At 38.8% G+C, this 18,150-nt stretch overlaps 1 protein-coding gene across 1 annotated transcript; it reads left to right on the plus strand.

Annotated features, from left to right (window-relative positions):
- The first annotated feature begins 226 nt into the window (after positions 1-226).
- LOC115304850 (lysozyme-like protein 1) lies at positions 227-17,896 on the plus strand. Its single transcript, XM_029955183.1, has 5 exons — positions 227-324; positions 2,469-2,631; positions 3,104-3,262; positions 16,790-16,868; positions 17,661-17,896. Exons 2-5 carry the CDS (start codon positions 2,493-2,495, stop codon positions 17,728-17,730), a joined length of 447 nt encoding a protein of 148 aa, XP_029811043.1. The 5' UTR covers positions 227-324; positions 2,469-2,492; the 3' UTR covers positions 17,731-17,896.
- The last annotated feature ends 254 nt before the right edge of the window (positions 17,897-18,150 follow it).

Below are 18,150 nucleotides of genomic sequence, written 5' to 3' on the forward strand. Positions count from 1 at the left end.
TGGCAAAGTTTGGAGACTATTGCCTGAGAGGGGAGTTTGTACTTGAATGGGAAGCATTGGTTGAGTTGAGTAGTGAGGAGGGCTGTTGTAGAGAAAGAAGAAGAAAGAGAAGTAAGGAAGGCTCAGAATGCAGTTATCACCCAAGTCCCATGAAACAGGATTCTAGAATCTCTAGGCATTTGGGAACAAGAGTTAGGAACTCTTCTCTCTCTAAGGCTCTAAGGAAAGATTCTTGGTTGAATACAGATCACTTGTGCCTTGTAAGAATCAGAAATGGTTTCACAGGGTGCAGGAAGCTCATGCGAGCTGCCAATCACTGATTGAGTAAGTAGAACAGTTCCTTTTCACAGAATCACCTGAGTAGGATCTCTGGGGCAGGCACCAGGAATCTGCCTTTTTTATGAGATATAAATTATTACAATGAAGCCCCCTGTCCCAAAGAACCAGCAATGGCAACCTCTGACTTGAAGGACAGAGAAAGATGTGCTTGGGGCTACCACTTCTGTGAGGTCTTATTTTGTTTTATTTGCAACCAGTAAGAGTCTAAGGCAGGGGATGGAAACCAACAAAATTCGTAAGCTCTGTATCCTAACCCTAATGTATCTCCCTTTCAGTGCCTGGCGTATAGTTCACTGCTGTATATCAGGGACCATTTCTGGAAGTTTTCAGATAATAAGTATCTTAGACTTTGTGACCTATATGGTCTCTAACATGACCACTCAATCTTACGAAAAGCAGCCATACACATTATATTACGAAATGGGCATAGCTATGTTCCAATAAAACTTCACTTACAAAAATAAGCCTGGTTTGCTGACCCTTGCTATTTACCAGTATGTATTCTATATACCCCAGGTGACTTGTACTTACCTTATTGCTGTTACTTTAAAGCCCCCACAGTGACTCTTCCTCTAGCCTTTCTGAATACTCAGCCCTGTTTTTAGCATCACCTTTCCACTGGAGAATGTAACTCTAGGAAAGTAATAACTTTAGAAATTTCTAGTGAAGTGCAGAAAATTATGCTGGAAGAAAATATGTATGAGTATAAAGTTCACTATCAGAAATTTCACAACACCCCCATCCCAGAAAGATTGCTTTATTTGGGGAATACACTGCTTTGAGAGAGGAAGCACTTCTAGAAAACCAGTAGACAACAAGGCATGGAACTCTTGATCTTTAATGGGGTCTCTATGGACTCTCCCACCACCAACACTTTTTCTTTTTGTGACCCATGGTCATCTGTCCCCTCTTGCCCAACAGACAATACCAAGATTTTTTTAAGGTATCCAATGAAACAGTGACAGAGGAGCTTAGAAAAACATTGCATTTGCAACATAACAATGATATTTTTGAAACAATGTTCCCACACTTGGAAATGTATTAAGAGAATAGAAGAAAGTAAAGATGCTAAATCTTTTTATTTCATTTATTTTATTTCATTTTTATTTTTTGACAGAGAGAGAGAGAGAGAGAGAGAGAGAGAGAGAGAGAGAGAGAGAGACAGTGCATGCATGCAAACGGGGGAGGGACAGAGGGAGAGAAAGGGAGAGAATCTCAAGCAGGGTCCTCCCAACGTAGGGCTCATTCTCATGACTATAGTTGAAATCAAGTGACCTGAGCTGAAATCAAGAGCTGGGTGCTTAACCAACTGAGGCACTCAGGCACCCATAAATCTTACTTTAATAAAGCTCCACTTAATAAATCTTAAAAGTTGTCCCTGCAGACCCACGCATATGCCATCTCTGGTTGAAACTGGGGTGTGTGTTTCTACATAGATAAGGAATGCTTAACTATTTGAATTATATTTTGGTCTATTCATAGAGTTAAAATGGGAATCCAGGAAATGGAGTGCCCTTTGTGGTTTCTCACTGAACCTCAACAAAGGAGGGTTCATTTCTTTGTTTGCCTGATCCCAGGAGCATAGCATTTACTTGAGAGTGACCATGAAGAAAAGTATTAAGGAAAGAGCCTGGACTCATTCCTTCCCCTGTATACTCTTATACTTTGTTTTTTTCCCATGCTGCTTCTGAATGATTGAAAGAAACAGGAAGTGGGAGGCTGGGCAAAATGGGTGAAGGGGAGTGGGAGACACAAGCTTACATTTATAGGATGAATAAGTCTCAGGAATAAAAGACACAGCATAGAGAAGATAGTCAATGATATTATAACAGCATTGTATGGTGACAGATGGTAGCTACACTTGTGATAAGCATAGCGTAATATATAAACTTGTCAAATTACTGTATTGTACACTTGAAACTAATGTAACTCTGTGTGTCAATTATACTAAAAAATTTTTTTATTAAAAAATTAAAATAAAAATAAAATAAAGTAAAATAAAAGTACCAGAAGTTTAGGCAGGACCATCCACAACTATGGCAGATTTTGAAGTTCTCAATGGCAACAGACTTAATCTCAGGACTCAGGACAGAGCAAAATTGTCTAATGTGATTTCCTGTTTTTGACAGGTTCTGTCTCCAACAGGCCTAGGGATGAAGGCTGCCAGCATCTTGGCCTTGATCAGCTGCCTGGTCACGGTCACTGAACCCAAAGTCTACACTCGTTGTAAACTGGCAAAAATATTTTCAAGGGCTGGTCTGGACAATTACCAGGGCTTTAGCCTTGGAAACTGTGAGATTTCTTCCTTTCTATTCTTTTTCTACCTTTGATCTCCTCCCACCATCCTCCCTGAGATATCAGAGCCTCCGCACACCTCCAGCTTTGGCTTTTGCACAGTCTGTCCCACCAGGAACACCTGCTGGCAATCTACATGTTCTTCTTAACCGCTGCTCTCCAGGGTTCCTGTTCTCCCTTCCCCTCCTGTATACACCCCTGGAGTCCACCAGTCAGGGAAGGAGAAAATAATGCTACCCTTGTTGGGGCAGTAGGGAGAGGACCTGAGTTCCCATCTAGTTGAGATGCAGCCACTGCCTAGGTGTGTGGCTTCAGGTTTGCCCCGAGGGTATACTACCCACCCTGTCCTTCCCCAAGCTATGTTGGCACCACAGCATTATTATAACATGTATAAAGGAACTCTCTCTTAAGAGCAGGGTTGGAGGGAAAAAATTCATTTACTGGTGTTTCTGGTCTTTTCCTCCCCTAGGGATCTGCATGGCATACTATGAGAGCCACTACAATACAACAGCTCAGACCAAGCTGGAGGATGGAAGCATTGACTATGGCATTTTTCAGATAAACAGCTTCACATGGTGCAGACATGCTAAGCTGCAGGAGAAAAACCACTGTCATGTTGCCTGCTCAGGTGCAGTTTTGGTTTTCCAAAAATAACATCCCGGGGGATAAAGGCAGGAAAGCTGATAATGGAATATCCACCCATTTTCTGCTTTCATGGAAATTTGGAGTTCAGATGTGCAAGTAGGTCTACACCATGCCAACATATTATGGAACAGCTCCTCAGGGTGACACTCAGAGCTCTGTGACCTTACTCGCCCAATGATAACTTATTCCTTCTAGGATGGTTTTTATGTAGCCACCATAAAAACAGAGGGGGGGACAAATGACCTTACTATCCTTTCATGCATACAGACATTAAATATGTTCAATACGAAGGAGAGAGTTGTTTGCCAACTGGTTTCCATAAGCGATTTGCTCAAAATATGCATTTATGCTTCTTTGTACAGAATGAGATAAATAAATATACTTTAAATTTCTTCAACAGTAGAAATTAAGCTAGAATTCACTCCAAGGCTTCTACTTCAGTTGTTTAAGAATATACATGTGCACAGAGTTGAGGCTGGCAGAAAACATCAGACATGAATTCTGGTATTAGGAAATTTTATATGCTTTATGAATTAAATGACTATAACGAGGTGTTGCTACACATGGTGGACTTCAGAGAACAAAGATGTTATTGATAAAGTCATGGAAAAATCACAATGATATTTGAACTAAGACTTGGAAAATAAGTAAGATTTGGACACTCAGAGATGAGTCATTTCAAGTTAAGGGAACAATGAAAGCTAAAAGTTGCATGTGGGAAGATTTAGGGCAAGCACAGAGCAGTGAGACATTTGTATTATCTGGAACAAAGGGAACATGAAGAAAAATAACAGGACATGGGTTGGAAAGGTTGATCACCACCTGACTGTGAAGGGCCTGGAATCCAGGCTAAGTATGTACTGATCTCTGCCTGCAATAGGAAATCAACAGAGATCAGTTGATTGATTGAGCATTGCTCCAGAAGGATTAATCTGCACACAGGGTGCGAGATAGATTGAAGAAGAGGTCATTTAAGTGCCACTGCAAGTGTTGAGGTGAGAGATAGAAAAATCTGAATGGTGATCATGGTTGGGAGTCATGGAGAATAAAGTGCAAGAGATACTCAACCAATCCTCCCCACTCTACAATGTGAGGGCAGGGGTTTTATCTGGTTTTTTTTTTCCCACTGATGTGCCCAGACTGGTACCTGGCCATAGTTTGGGGGTTCAATATATATTCATTAAATAAATGAATGGAAGGAATGAGAAGCTAGGGTGAAGACACAGAGGTATAAGATGTTCTCTGGCAAACTCCTTAGAAGCAAGAAATAAACTTTTAATTTCTCTTTGACACTACTAAATAATCCATACATATGTCTGAATGTATGAAAGATTGAACAATGTGTTAATTTTCTACTAAATTGTCCCTATACCTACATTAAAACAGAATGTTCACTAACTCCTGAGGCAGAGCACACAACTGTCTATCAACTCTTAATTTAGAACATCCTTTTAGTGAGCCAAAATCTACTTCCTTAAAGCTTTCTTCTGTTAATTCTAGGTTTTTTTCTGGATTTATTAAAAATGAATTTGTTCAAATTTATACATAGAAACTTATTAAATGCTTGAAAATGACTAGTAGCTATTTCTTTCCTTTAATTTCTTACCTTCTGAGCTAAAACATTCAGTATCTTCACCTTCCTACAGGTGTGAATTTTAAACCCCTGCCCATCCATGATCAATTTCACCAGCATTCCCCAATGGACTCTTCCAGTTAAACCCAGTAACAAGATGTGTACATTTAAAAAAATGTATTTATTTAAATTCAAGTTGGTTAACATTCCGTGCAGTATTGGTTTCAGGAGTAGAACCCATGGACATGCACATTTTTAGAAGCTGAAAAGCAGGAGGACAAATTCTGGCGAATTTAGTAATTAGAGAAATTTGAGTCCTAAACTGACAGTGGGAAAAGCCAAGAAGCAACCACAGAATCCTAAAAGGGCTCAGAAATCAGCAAGATCAGCTAATTCGGGAAATGTGAGTGAGGGTAGGTAGAAAATAGGAGGATCTATTGGAAATCCAATTAAGGAGCAGCTAGACAATCAGATTCCGTTCCTGACTCCATTCAGCTATTGACTTCTCCCCAATCCTGACAGAATACTGGAACTTTCCCTTCTGGACAGAGCAAGTAGAATGTTTCTCAACTGAGGGAGCTCGACACCCTGTGAATGGGAGAGCTCCTTACTGAAGACATCAGAGATTGAATTAGTTTCCATAGTCCCAGTCACTTTCCTCCATTTAGATCCCAGAATGATAGAAGCTAGCAGAGAAGATTCTGGCCGGGGGATTCAGACAGATGAAAAGGAAATAACCAAGGATTCTGAGTGGGACCTTTCCATTAACAAAACAAGCCAGATTTCCCCATAGTGAGATACACAGCTGAAAATCCCAGTGTCTGTGTACAGAACTCCTAATCAGCTTTTTAGTCTCTCTTTCTTAAATAAAAAGATCACCAGACATCATAGAAGTGTCATTGATGTGAAAGAATGAGACAAAATAAAACAAAACAAAAACAAAACAGGAAAAAACAAAATCAGATAAAAGTAACTTGTTGAAAGCAGAGATTATACAGGGAAATGAAATTTTCAAGTAATAAAGGAAACTATCATTAATATCTTCAGATAGATAACATGTCAGTCATATCAAGGAAACAAGAAAAGGATGCTTTCTTTTATAAAAACAAAAGAAACGTTTAAAGAACAAGAGCTTCTGGAAATTCAAAATACGACAACCTCATTAGAGAAGTTGGAAAATAAGATTAAACAAATCTAAAAGTATAACGAAAAAGAAAGAGATAGATGTAAAATAGGAGAAGTAAGGATAAGAAAAATAAATGGATCTGAATAATACAAGTTTCAGCAGGATAGAAGAGAAACAGTAGATGGAGTGACATCTTTCAAAAATATTTCCAGAACAGAAGGGCATGCATTTCCAAATTAGAAGTTTCATCACAGGACCAGTACAGCCATTTAACATAGATTCCCATTAAGGCACGTCCTCATGAAATTTCAGAAAACTAGTGAGTATTAGAATACACTATGGTCTTCAAGGAGAGAGAAAAACATGCTCCATACAAAGATCAAGCATCAGAGTAGCATCAGACTTCTCAATATCAACACTGGAAAGCTAGAAGAAAATAATGTCTTTAAAATCTTGGAGAAAAACTATTTCCAATATAAAATTCTATACTAGCTGAATCATCAATATATTGTGAGTATAGAATGAATATATTTTGGGCACCTGGGTGGGTCAATCGGGTAAGCCTCCGACTTCAGCTCAGGTCATGATCTCACATTTGTGGGTTCGAGCCCCGCGTCCAGCTCTGTGCTAACAGCTAGCTCAGAGCCTGGAGCCTGCTTCTGATTCTGTGTCTCCCTCTCTCTCTGACCCTCCCCACTCATGCTCTGTCTCTCTCAGTCTCAAAAATAAATAAAACATTTTTAAAATTAAAAAAAAAGAATGAATATATTCTGAGACAAACAAGTTGTCTTTCTTATAGAAAGAACCCTGACTGTAAAACATAACCAATTCAAACTAGGTAATTCAAGAATTTTTAAAAGGGAGCTACTTACTTGCAGTCAGATTGCAGGGGAAACCCCAGGAGGAATGAAGTAAGGGATTAGAAACAGCAGACCATTACTAACTCCCGGCCCAAGGGATACTGGAGAGAGAACTGTGACTCACACCCAGGTATGGGGTGTGTATGGAGAATGCTACCTTGTAGAAGCTGTGACCTTCCATCAAGGAACACAGTTTATTCTTGATGACTTAACAGAAAAAAAGCTGGGAAAACAGATATGTCCCAACTTCACTGTCCTTTTCCCTTGTGATCTCCTGCTGGTGTTCACTTTTCAACTCTACCAGAGTCAGAGGATGGGGCAGGTGTGGGGAGGGGGGTGTCTACTGATGTCATCCACGTAGATCAGCCTCTTAGTGCATAGGGCAGAAAAAAGTGCTCCAGTAACAGGATAAAGTAAACCAAAAAATAAGAAGACACAGATCCACAAAACAAGATTTCAATAAAGGAGAGAGGCAAAGGGAATGCCCAAGATGATTATAAGGGATGATTCCAGGATGAATTTTTATACTTGATTTTTTTTTTATTTTCTTAATTTATTTTTGAGAGACAGAGAAAGACAGCATGAGCAGCGGAGGGTCAGAGAGAGAGGGGGAGATACAGAATCTGAAGCAGCTCCAGGCTCTGAGCTAGCTGTCAGCACAGAGCCCGATGCGAGGCTCGAACCCATGAACCGTGAGATCATGACCTGAGCCAAAGCTGGATGCTTAACCGACTGAGCTACCCAGGCGCCCCTATACTTGATTCCTAAATTGATTCTATTGCAGTAGTCTGTATGGTTTCAAACCTTCAAAATGATTTGAACCTTATTTTGTGATATAGATCTAGGATCACCACGTAGTATATAATAATGGCAAATGTGCATTTGAAAAACTAATATGTATTCTACAGTTGCTAGGTGGATATTCTATGCCATATGTATATAAAATAAGTATATATTATATATATTTTATAAGTATAATATATAATATATTAAATGTTTATTTTCTCACTTATTCTATCAAATAATGAGAAAGATGTATTGAAATCTCCAACTATAAAGTTATAATTTATGTATTTCTCCTATCAGCTTTGTCAGTTTTTAAAGCTCTGTTATTAGGTACATACATATTGAGGACTGTTAAATCTTTCTAATTAGTTAACCCTTTTACCATTAGTGCCAATGCCCCTCTTTAACTCTGTTAATATTTCTTGTCCCCAAATCTACTTTACCTGATATCACTATAGTGACTCAGATTTCTTTGCACAATATATTTCTTTTTATTTTTTTACTTAAAAAATTTTTTAATGTTTATTTATTTTGGAGAGAGAGACAGACAGAGAGAGAGCACAATCGGGGGAGAGCAGTGAGAGAGAGAAAAAGACACAGAATCTGAAGGGCTCCAGGCTCTGAGCTGTCAGCACAGAGCTTGATGTAGGGCTTGAACTTATGAACAGAGAGATCATGATGTGAGCTGAAGTCAGAAATTCAACCAACTAAGCCACCCAGGCTCCCCACCATTGTTTTGCTTTTAACTTATCTGAATTTTTATATTTACTGTGAATTCCTTACAGACAGCACATAGTAAGGTGTTACTTTTATATCCAGTCCAACGACTTCTGCTTTTCATTAAGAATTTTTAGATCAGAGGTCAGCAAACTCCCTTCTTTCCTTTCTTTTTCTTTCTTTCTTTCTTTCTTTCTTTCTTTCTTTCTTTCTTTCTTTCTTTCTTTCTTTCTTTCTTTCTTTCCTTCCTTCCTTCCTTCCTTCCTTCCTTCCTTCCTTCCTTCTTTCTTTCTTTCTTTCTTTCTTTCTTTCTTTCTTTCTTTCCTTATTTCTTTCTTTCCTTATTTCGTTCTCTTTCTTTCATCTCATTGTGGTTTATTTTTTTAACATTTTAAAAAATTTAAATCCAAGTTAACCTATAATATAATAATGATTTCAGGAATAGAGTTTAGTAATTCATCACTTACATATAACACTCAGTGCTCATCCCAATAATTGTCTTCCTTAATGCCCATTACCGATTTAGCCCATCCACTCACCCAACATCCCAAAAGCAACCCTCAGTTTGTTCTCTGTATTTAAGAGTCTCTTGGGGCGCCTGGGTGGCTTAGTCGGTTAAACCTCCGACTTTGGCTCAGGTCAGATCTCATGTTCGTGGGCTCAAGCCCCGCATCAGGCTCTGTGCTGACAGCTAGCTCAGAGCCTGGAGCATGCTTTCAGTTCTGTGTCTCCTTCTCTCTCTCTGCCCCTCCCCCTCTCATGCTCTGTCTCTCTCTGTATCAAAAAATAAATAAAACATTTAAAAAAAAAAGAGTCTCTTATGGTTTGTCTCCCTCTTTTTTTTAATCTAGTTTTTTCTTCCCTTTCCTTATGTTCATCTGTTTTGTTTAAATTCCACATATGAGTGAAATTATACGATATTTGTCTTTCTCTGACTGACTTGTTTCACTTAGCATGATACACTCTAGTTGCATCCACGTTGCGGTAAATGGCAAGATTTCATTCTTTTTGATCAGTGAGTAATATTTCATTGTAACCCACATCTTCTTTATCCGTTCATCACTCAATATACATTTGGGCTCTTTCCATTCTTTGGCTGTTGTTGGTAGTGACAGCAAACGGTTTCTTAAAGGACAGTTGTCCTTTAAGCCTTGTGTACAGTCTCAATTGTACATTTCAACTCTCTGTGTAGCACAAAAGCAGTCAGAGAAGATGTAAATGAGTAAGTGTGGGTGTCTTCCAATCAAACTTTATTTACAAAAACAGAGCATAGGCCTGTGGGTCAGTTTGCTGAACCCTAGTTTCGATCTTTTATAGTCAACGTAATTACTGATACGGTTACTTTAAAATCTACTGTCTTGTTTTTGTTTGTTTTCTCTTTGTGCCATCTGTTTTTGGTTCTTTTTTTTTTTTTTTTTTTTTTTTTTTTTTTTTTTTTTTTTTTTTTTTTTTTTTTTTTTTGCCTTCTTTTGGATTACTGAATACTTCTCAGTACTCTCTCGCTATTTCCTCCACTGGCTTATGAGCTACGCTTCAGTTTTATTTATAGTCATTACTCTGGGGTTTACAATATACGTCATATTCTCACATTCTACTTTCAAATAACATTACATCACTTCACATATAACACACGAGCCTTATAACTCTATGCTTCTGTTTCCCCATCCCATCCTTTATGCTGTGGTGCCCTGCACCTTACTTTAACATGCTATACACCACATGCATTTTTGCCTTAAACAATTATCTTTTAAATAAAAATTTTAGATGGGGAAAAGGGTCTCTATATTTGCCACATACTTACCATCCCCAACACTCATCATTTCTCGGGTGGATTCATTTGGGTAGACAGTTAAGTGATATAATTTTCCTCCAACCTAAAGACTATCCTCCAATATTTTTTTTGGAGTGGAGGTCTACTAGAAAGCATTCTCTCAGCTTTTGTCTATCTGAAAATATCCACATTTTAGTTTTTCTTTGAGGGATATTTGCTCTCTGTATAAAATTCTAAGCTGGCAGCTGTTTTTCTCAAAGATATCCCTTTGTCTTCTGGCTCATCTTGTTTTTTTTTTTGAGAAATTGGTGATTTTCGAATTTGTGTCCCCTGTGTGCAATGCCTCTTTTATTCTCTATCCACTTTTGAGATTCCTTTTAATTGCTAATTTTCAGCAACGTTATCACAATATCTGTTTTCTTAATATTTATCTTACTTGATATTCACTAATTTTGGATTGCTGGGTTTACGTTTGTCTTTTCTCCTTTGAAAACTCTAATGGCACATGTGTTAGATCATTTGATATTTTCGCATAGGTCACTGACACTCTTCACTTTTCCCTTTTCTGTGTTTTATTTTCAGTTGTTTCCATTGCTTTATCTTCACATTCTCTGATCTTTCTTCCGAAGTGCCTAATCTATTAAATTCTTTAATTGAATTTTTTCCAATATTGTATATTTTCAATAATAGGTGATTGGCTTATATATTTCATTTTCCTCATTTTATTCATGTTTTCATTTAAGTCCTCAATATAAATAAGCATATCTATAAATTATTTTAAATTCTTTGCCTGGTAATTCAATCAGTGGTGTCATTTCTAGGTCTTAACATCGACCACTCTTTCTCCTGGTTATGGGTCACATTCTTATACCTCTTTGCACATATAATCACATTTTGTTCGAATTAAACATAGTATATTTTACATTTTTAAGTGTCTTGATATTGTTTCCAAGGTCCTTTAAGGACTATTGGATTTCATCTTGGCAAGTAGTTAATTCCAATCAGCCTGACCCTTTTAATACTTGTTTTTAAATTGTGGTAGGGAAGTTTGGGAGTAGTATCTATGGTAGGGCCAATTTAATCCAACCACCAACGCACAGCTTTCCTAGTGTCTTTTGAATGTCCAGGGGTTTGCCAAGGTCTCTCCCCTCCGATTTGTCACAAATGAAATTTCTCCCAGACCTGCATGAGCTCTGTAATTGCACAGGTCCCTGATAATTTTTCCTAACTAGCTTCATGAAGTTTTACCCCTTGCAAGCCCAGTTCAAACCTTCAGTCAAAAACTCATGGAATCCCTATGCAGATTTCTGGTGCTCTCCTTCTGGAAGGCCTCTCCCTCTCAGGTCCTCTTCTCCACAAATCCCAGTTGCCTTGGCCTCTTATCTCTGTCTCCTTCACTTAAATTGCCATCTCCAAGGCTCCAAGCACTTTCTGGGTTTTACTTTTCTGGTCTGCAAAAGTGCTTCAGGGCAAAAACTCATGACAATCATAAGATTCTCCTTATTTGGTTTCTATGTTTCAAGGGCCGAGATCCTGCATTGCCTGCTGTTTAATGTCTGAAAATAATGTTCTCATATACTTTGTCTAGTTTTCTTGTTGTTTATAGTGGGAGAGAAAATCTGTTACCCCATCATGACAATGCTTGACTTTACTTGCAGTTGACTAATTTAATATTGTTCAATTTAGTTTCAAATAAGGGAGTCTGGGGCAAACATATATCTGCAAGGCAATCTTGAATTCTAGGAAATTTAAAATGTTGGACGGTTCATGGTTAGAGGTGAAGGAGCTCTCATATCTGCTTTCTCATCATAAAGAGCATGGGATTTTTAGAGACAGCTTTAAAATAGAAAACAGGATGTTGGTTTTATATCCTAATCACCCCTTAGTAGCCGTCTTCCCTTAGCCTCAGGCCAGAGAAGCTTTAATTATGGACAATGTCATTCTGTCCCATGCATTACAGAAGTAGGGACATTTGTCATGGGAACTAGGAAACAAGTTAGCATTTGGTGTCTTTATAAGAAACATTACATTTCATAAATGTACGGTTCACATGCACCTCTGCCCATCTTCCAAAGCTATGCCACTTCCTGATACCCGTACCAAATTGTATTTGCAAAATTCCTGCCTACCCCCAAACTATTTAGACAGAATATTTGTATATATATGTATGTATAAATATAAACATATATATGCACATGATAAGGGAATATCAATCTTTATTTTCCTCCAATGACACAGACCTCTTTAAAATAAGAGATGTTTGGCAGGGGGGAGGGTGATTGTTGTCTCTTGTATCTAGTCTTGTTTACCTATACTAATCTCTATTTCTCATCAGCCTGGTATCTGAGTTGGCCTTTGTCACTTCAGAGAGGGGAAAGAGAAGTAATTTTTGGGCATGGTAGTGATATTTTAGTTGGAAGGCAAGAGGATGCTGGGGGAGAGACACAGAGACTTTGTAGGAGAACTAACTTACCTGAAAATAAGTTATTCTTTTTGTGTAGATCATTGCTGTTTTCCGTTGTTGGATGTGGAAGAATAAACTATTCAGTTGAATAATGCTTTGCTGTTCAACGGTACCCTTTGACAAGACAGACTTGTCTATTTAAAGTAAATTGAGCAGAAGCAATTCTTGGCATGGATCCTTATAAATGCTTGCTCTCTTAACTCATTTCTGCCCCTCTGCTGCCCCTCTGTGGTGAATTCCTTGTGTCTTCATATCTCAGCACGTCAGGTTCATGTTTCCCAGACCCCCTCTTCCTTAATATATTTTCCTGAGCAAAGTCAAAGTCATGTCCAACTAGCACTTTGAAAATATCTCATTTAGGCAACAAAAAGCTATTGAAAAATTGGAGACTGATAAACTTTAGAAGGTCTCCACCAGATAGGCCTGCAGCAGCTAATCTCCAGCCAATGTTTACCAGTGGCTCCACAGCATCTCCAGCCAAGTAAATCAAACACTTTACCCCAAACACAAGCCTTCTGCTTTGTGTTCCAGTCCTGTCTTCCCATGTGTTCCAGTCCTGGCACTATAGAATACTCTACCTCTTCTGCACTATGTATAACTTGTGTCCTTTCCACCCCTCAAGGCCCCACTGAATCCACTTCTCTTAGGAAACAGGCTCCAAGCACTTTCAGATACAAACCACAATATCTCAGCACTTATCAAGAATTTATACACACAGGGTGGCTCAGTCAGTTAGGCATCTGACTCTGGATTTCATCTCAGGTCATGATCTCACAGTTCATGGGATCTAGCTCTGAGTCAGGCTCTGTGCTGACAGCTTGGACCCTGCTTGGGATTCTCTCTTTCTGCTCTTCCACAACTCATGCACACGTACAAATGTGCACACTTGCCCTCTTTCTCTCTCTTTTAAAATAAATAAATAAACATTAAAAAATAATTTATGCATACAAAATAAAGTGTTTCTATGTAATTTGAACATGTATCAAATACCAAGAACTTAAGTTTGGATAATCTCCTAATAAATAAATAATTACTTGAAAAACTAATAAAGTATTTATATTTTTATTATCAACTTTATTAGCATGTAGTCTTACATAAGCAGGAATTTTTGCTTACGTGGCCATGTTGGAAGGAAGCAGTGTAGGACAACAGAATTTAAGCCCTAGGTTTGTATGCAGACTCTTTTACTGGGTGTCGACCTCAGTGTAAAGAGCTGATAACGGTCCACACTCACATGGTTGTTCCAAGTCCAAACAGAGATAATAGATGAAGAGACTTAACATGAGCCTGATACAGAAGATTTTTTCTATACAGGTCAGCTATTAGTAATAGTGATTACTATTCTAACTATTCATCTCTCTAGAAACAAGGTAAAAGACTTATAAGCTAACAAAGCTTTAGTTTTCACTGTGTATCAAATGCTAGTGACTTAGAATATATTGTCCCAATTCGTCGTCACTTATAGCTCAAATTTTTCATTAGATTTCTCTTGTTTAACAGAACTTTGTTTTCAATTTTAAAAGCACCCCATTTGGAATGAATTTTCTTAAAAGAAAATTACCTTTATCTTCTAGTTTAGCTTATCTGAGTAGGCAACCTAATTAGCAACTAAATCGGCATACTCAAGAAAAACACCATTTTCAGCTGAGTTTACAAAATAACTTTGTGTTGTGGTGATTCCTTTGAGGTAATATTATTCTTTTTTGTTATATTTTTCTGAAAGTAAAAATAATACATCCCTGTTGTAAAAAATGTAAAATCATGCAGGAAAGAGTTAAAGCACTGGTGATCCCACAATTTAGAGCTAAACCTTCAAGTACTGGTGACTATGACTATCCTTTTATTTTCTCTCTAAACCAGTGCTGTCCAATAGAACTTTCTGTGATGATGGAAATGTTCTCCGTGCTAGCCAAAGTGAGAGTGACTAGCCACACTAAAGCTGCTATAAGGCATCTGAAATGGGGGCGCCTGGGTGGCTCAGTCGGTTGAGCATCCGACTTCGGCTCAGGTCATGATCTCACGGTTCGTGGGTTCGAGCCCCGTGTCGGGCTCTGTGCTGACAGCTAGCTCAGAGCCTGGAATCTGTCTTTGGATTCTCTGTCTCCCTCTCTCTCTGACCCTCCCCTGCTCATGCTCTGTCTCTCTCTCAAAAATAAGTAAAACATTATAAAAAAGTTAAAAAAGAAAAAAGCATCTGAAATGTAGTGAGAGCACCTGAGGAACTGAACTTCTAATTGTATCAGTTTCTTTTAGATTTAAATAGTCCCATGTAGCGAATGTCCACCAGATTGTAGCTCTAGGTGGATTTTTTTTACAATACTAAGAACTTTATATTGGGAGCATTTCCCACTATTATGAAATCATGTCAACACATGATTTTAAATGGCATTTTATTTCATTCTATGGAGGTATTATTAGTAACGTGAACATCCCTAATTATAAGGCAATTAGATCTTTTACACTTGGAAATAAATTTCCTTTTGTAAACTAAACTACAATAAACTACTTTGTAAATAAATCTTCGTCTGGATTCATAATGGATTCCTTAAGATAGGACCAGAAAGAGAGATTGCTAGGTGAAAAGATAAGAACCACTTTAAGGCTCTTGACACATGGTATTCAACTGCTTTCCTGAAAAGCTGAACCCATTATATTCTCACCAGCAAGCACGGAAGAGTGCCTATTTCATTGCACCCAGTCAACATGGAGTATTACCCTACTCTTTAAAAATCTTTGCTTAATTGATAAATAAAAATGATATCAAATGGTTTTGGCTTTTATATCTTTGATCAGTCATTGTGATGGGCCAGGAGATGGACCAGCCAGATTCCCCTAGAAGGGAATAAGTCTGACTCTAGCTGCATCTGCACAATTTGCAGTCAGTCTACCCAGCATCTCCTCTCGGGTCTGTCTTAGCTGCAGAGAACCATCTAATCTAACACTGTGCCCCCCTTTGGCAGCCCACACCCAGGGACTGAGTGAGGTAGAGGCAGAAAGACTTAACCATCTGGGGGCTCCTGGGTGGCTCAGTTGGCTCAGGTCATGCATGATCTCATTCTGGGTTCTGGGATGGATCCCTTTGTTCACTAAGGAATGCTAACAGTGAGGAGCCCTCTTGGGATCCTCTCTCTCTTCTCTTTCTGCCCTTTCCCACTCCTACTCACATGCATGCACGCACACGTGTACTTGCTCACTCTCAAAATAAGTAAATAGACATTTAAAAAAAAAGACTTAGTTATTTGGGCACAACTTGGACAACTTTGGTGAGCCTGCATCACAACTGGATATCTCCATCTGCCCAGTCCTGCTTCTGCCCTCTTCTTTTCACAGATGTAGATTTCTGATAAATATTGGCATCCCAAACCCATCTCTGCATTTGCTTCTGAAGAACATGCCATGCAACAGAAATGATGCTGGACTTTTGATTTGCCTTTTCCTGTCATGTTTACATTGAGGATTTTGAGGCCCCTTCTGGACAAGCAGAAAAGAATGCTGATACCAATGATTTCATTTGCAATCAAAAGATTCCTTATATCTGAAAGCCATGGGAAAAAATAATAAAGACTAATGTATTTAACATATATAATTTTGCATATGATAAACACCTCAGGTAGAACTTTTTTAATGCACAAACTGCAAAGTTAAATAGACAAGTTTCATATTTACCTATAAGGAGATTGTATGTGTCAAAGGAACCCAAGTAGAAAAAACCTTGTACTTACTGATCCTCTTACTTGTGTATTTCTTTAGGATACATAAAACATTCTCCTACTATGTCTTTTTAAAATTATTTTTATTTTAGAGAGAGTGTGTGTGCATGAGTGAGAGGGAGGGAGGGAGGAAGAGGAAGAATCTTAAGCAGGCTCCATGCTCAGCACGGAGCTCAATGCCCAATGTGGGGCTTGCTCCCATGATCTTGGGATCATGACCTTAGCTGAAATCAAGAGTCAGTTGCTCAATTGACTGAGCCACCCAGGTGCTGCTTACCGTGTCTTTTCTAAACACATTTCCAAAAAACTTTCAGGACTAAAACTTCAAGAAGTCAAGATGTGCCTACTCTAGAAAAAAAAAAAATTCTCTGGTTTGTGAAGAAGCTCAACAAAAATAAGAATGCAGCTCATAGTTCTTCCTACCCTCCTGTTCCAAGAAATAGTGACTGGGGGCTCTTCTCAAATAATAGTCTCAGCTGATACTGTACTTTTCTCTCTTACAGCCTTGCTCACTGATGATCTCACAGATGCAATTATCTGTGCCAAGAAAATTGCCAAAGAGACAGAAGGGATGAACTATTGGTAAGAGTCTTTCCTTGGGAGACTTTGGCCAACCAGGGCAACCCTGACAGTGTGTACATTCATCATGGGTGCAGCCAGCACTGGCAAACTCCCCTTTGCAGAACGGTCCAACAATTTTAATGTAACCTTGTCTACACCCTTCCCCATGAGTGTGTGCGTATACTGTGAACACCATGAAAGGGGTTTCTATGGGGAGGAGAGTTGTTATGAGCCATGGTAATTTGTGATTGTCTTTCACATTAAGATGGTCCAAACAATGGAACAATTGGTGTTTTCTAATGTGAATTGCTGGTGAAGGCAATACACCAGAGGGAAAAAGCCTAAGCTTGCCCAACATTTGATATGGTTTTGGAGAGCTAAGGCAACATTTTGTGGAGAAAGAAAATAGGCAGAAGCGAGAGAAGAATAACCAGGTCAGTCATATAAGCTGGAAACCAGCCTAGGATTGTGCAGAGACAGGGTTTCTGGTGCTCACAGTTATCTCTGAGGCTGGGTTTCTTGTGAGCATTGCTAATTAGGAACCTGAATTTTCAGAGGTGGAGGTGTTTAACTAAATGACTCATCCTTTAAAAAGTTGTTTACTTGTTGCTGAGGCTAATAAGGACTAGGAGAAAATCAAGAAGAGAGAAGTCTTCACAAGGCACAGGGACAGAGTCCTTGGAGCTCAGAAATAAATAAAACTAAATCCTGGGTGCTGCTAGTTGTTTTGGTTAATTACCTATGGTTTTGGACCTAAGAATGTTTGGATGGTCATGGTTCTTTCTGTTGTTCCTGCTCCCCTGTCCTCCTCAGGCAAGGCTGGAAGAAACACTGTGAGGGCAAAGACCTGTCTGAATGGAAAAAGGGATGTGAGGTCTCGTGAGCCAGAACCAGACCCAGGACACTCTCCAACAACTCCCTAGGATTGTGTCAAAATGCTCCTCTCACCTTGTCCCCTTTCTCCCGATGTTCCTTCTCAAAGTTGGGGAGGGAAAACTAAGTTCTAGTTTAAAAGAAATAAATATTTCCATTTGAGTATCTTTACCTCACCCTGACTCTGTTTCAGTGATGTCATAAAAGCATAGTGGTTAAGATTTGAAAGCCACCTGCAAAACGTTCTGGCCCCAGGAGGAACAAACTTCCATCCTTCATTATAAGGATCACTGGCTGCTGTGGCCCTGGTATGGCTCCTCATTTTCAGAGAAGACTCCCACATTAAGGAGAGCCCTAGATGAATGATCACAGTTTGCTGACTTCTGTCCTGAAGCATTAGGTCATTCTTCTCTGGTCAGCAGACACCAGT

This window comes from Suricata suricatta, chromosome 10, assembly GCF_006229205.1.
Source record: "Suricata suricatta isolate VVHF042 chromosome 10, meerkat_22Aug2017_6uvM2_HiC, whole genome shotgun sequence".
In the NCBI taxonomy this organism is placed as follows: Eukaryota; Metazoa; Chordata; class Mammalia; order Carnivora; family Herpestidae; genus Suricata; species Suricata suricatta.

Excerpts from the sequence above, each read along its gene's own strand:
- LOC115304850 (XM_029955183.1), top strand. The coding sequence starts at position 2,493 with ATGAAGGCTGCCAGCATCTTGGCCTTGATCAGCTGCCTGGTCACGGTC. Across the intron at positions 2,632-3,103 it reads GGGCTTTAGCCTTGGAAACT|GGATCTGCATGGCATACTAT; the intron begins GTGAGATTTCTT and ends TTCCTCCCCTAG. Across the intron at positions 16,869-17,660 it reads ACAGAAGGGATGAACTATTG|GCAAGGCTGGAAGAAACACT; the intron begins GTAAGAGTCTTT and ends TGTCCTCCTCAG.